The 2,336-nt window shown below is 37.5% G+C and overlaps 1 protein-coding gene across 1 annotated transcript in view; it reads left to right on the top strand.

Moving 5' to 3' along the window:
• The window catches only part of LOC104082431 (neuroligin-4, X-linked), a gene marked incomplete at its 5' end in the record, with an annotated part of 2,868 nt that extends 771 nt beyond the window's left edge, over positions 1–2,097 (top strand). The window contains one exon of the mRNA XM_009585558.1: positions 1,304–2,097. Within this exon, the coding sequence (XP_009583853.1) occupies positions 1,304–2,097 (794 nt within the window). The remainder of the gene's footprint in view (positions 1–1,303) is intronic.
• Positions 2,098–2,336: the final 239 nt, after the last annotated feature.

The following is a 2,336-nucleotide window of genomic DNA, read 5'->3' as shown; positions in this document are numbered from 1 at the left end:
ACCAAATCTACAAAGAATTTATAAAAGAGGACAAGACCAAAATATCTATTATATTTATAAGTCCGTGCTACTTCAATCACATTAAAAAAGACAGAAATCTATGACAGAAGGCTAAGCCTTAGCAAGCAATTGTAGCAGGGCTGCTGGTAAACACATCCTATTTGGAAATACATAGAATTATGCTTGACAATTTAGTCTGTTGACACAAATAGGGCGCAGTGAATAACTGTTGAATAAGCTATGCCAAAATCAAGCAGATGGAACCATGAAAAACTTAACTAATCACATAATTGAAATTTTGTAGTGTGTGAAGTAAGTAATCCTCACAAAGGTATATCGACCACAGTTAGTTTTTCCCATAAATGCTTCAAGGTCTTTAAATGTTTTTGTAGCTGTTGCTGTCTTTGACATTTCAAGAGCTTGACAGTAGAAACCACGTGCAGAAGAGGCCCAGGCATTTTAGCTTAAGTATAAAATAGGCCATTTTAGTGATCTTATCAGGAAAAACCAAATGGGGCAGATTCACCTGTAAGCTCCAGTTGCTTTTCAGTGCTTTGGTGACATAAAGAAGCTCTTCAGACTGGGTCTTTCGTGTCTTTTTATATTAGTACATATAAAACAACCAGAAAGAACTATTGAATCTCGTCATACTCTTTTCCAAAAAATGTAAATATATTTTCATTCAACATATAGGCAGTGTTAACTCACACACACACACACAAAATTAAAATGGTAAGAAAAAATGATGTCAGAGTAGAAGAGTCAAGCCTATTAAATTGATTTTAGCAGAGCAGATTTTTTCAAATTATATGATGCATGGCTTCTGTGAAGGAAATGAGAGTGTGTAATTTTCCGTTGACCTTTAAACTACTGAAGAGTGCATTTATAAGAGTCATTTACATGGCAAAGAGGATATGATTGCTTGTAGCTGCCACTCCTTTAAAGAAATTTTTACAGGACTACCACTGTGCTAAAGCCAGGGGATTTCCATTAAAGATGCAAGAAAACTGCAGTACAAGCATGAGTTTTGTTCTTGAAACAGTAACCTGAAACCTTCATGCTTTATGTGTGTGACCATCAAGAACAAGAGAGATTTTAATTAGTAGCCTATTAGAGATACTATAAAAAGGGAGCAGTGAGTAGAATCTATGGAAATTGAATTGAAATTTAGGTGTATGCATCCTTTAGTTATTGTATAATCAAAGCTTTCTTTGCTTAGTGAAAGCTGCTTTTAATTTTCTTTTTTTTTTTTTTTTTTTTAAATATATAATTGGATTTGCATTTAAACAATTTGCACCTGCAGGTTTGTTCCAAAAGGCAATCATACAGAGTGGAACAGCCCTGTCCAGCTGGGCAGTGAACTACCAGCCTGCCAAGTACACTCGGATATTGGCAGATAAAGTGGGTTGCGACATGCTGGATACCACTGATTTGGTTGAATGTCTTCGGAATAAGAATTACAAAGAACTCATTCAACAAACCATCACTCCAGCAACCTACCACATTGCCTTTGGGCCTGTGATAGATGGAGACGTGATTCCAGATGACCCTCAGATTCTCATGGAGCAAGGGGAATTCCTTAACTATGATATAATGCTGGGCGTGAATCAAGGGGAAGGTTTAAAATTTGTGGACGGTATTGTAGACAATGAAGATGGTGTTTCCCCCAATGATTTTGACTTTTCCGTCTCCAATTTTGTGGACAATCTATATGGTTATCCAGAAGGGAAAGATACACTGCGAGAAACCATTAAATTCATGTACACCGACTGGGCAGACAAAGAAAACCCTGAAACAAGACGGAAAACCCTGGTTGCTCTTTTTACAGACCACCAGTGGGTTGCTCCAGCTGTTGCTACTGCTGACCTGCATGCTCAATATGGATCTCCAACATATTTCTATGCATTTTATCACCATTGCCAAAGTGAAATGAAACCCAGCTGGGCTGATTCAGCTCATGGTGATGAAGTCCCTTACGTGTTTGGGATTCCTATGATTGGTCCCACAGAACTGTTCAACTGCAACTTTTCCAAGAATGATGTCATGCTCAGTGCAGTAGTTATGACGTACTGGACTAACTTCGCCAAAACTGGGTAAGTTTGACCTCCAGCATTCCTTTTTGTTGATAACATACTTCTAAAATAGTCAGTATCCCATAGCAGTGGCTTCAAACCCTGATCTTGCAGCAGCATGATAGCACTCTTTGCGTAATAGAGAAGGTAACTGGAGCTTATTAATATTTAATAGATTTTTAATTAGTGTGTTCCCTCAAACGATTTTCTTTCAGTAGCTCAGTGAGAATAATAATGCACGGGTTTTTTGATTCCAAAAATAGG

The sequence above is a fragment of the Fulmarus glacialis genome, unplaced genomic scaffold, assembly GCF_000690835.1.
Source record: "Fulmarus glacialis isolate BGI_N327 unplaced genomic scaffold, ASM69083v1 scaffold16949, whole genome shotgun sequence".
NCBI classification, from domain to species: Eukaryota; Metazoa; Chordata; class Aves; order Procellariiformes; family Procellariidae; genus Fulmarus; species Fulmarus glacialis.
The sequence above is the reverse complement of the archived record's forward strand: the minus strand, read 5'-3'. Positions and strand labels throughout refer to the sequence as shown.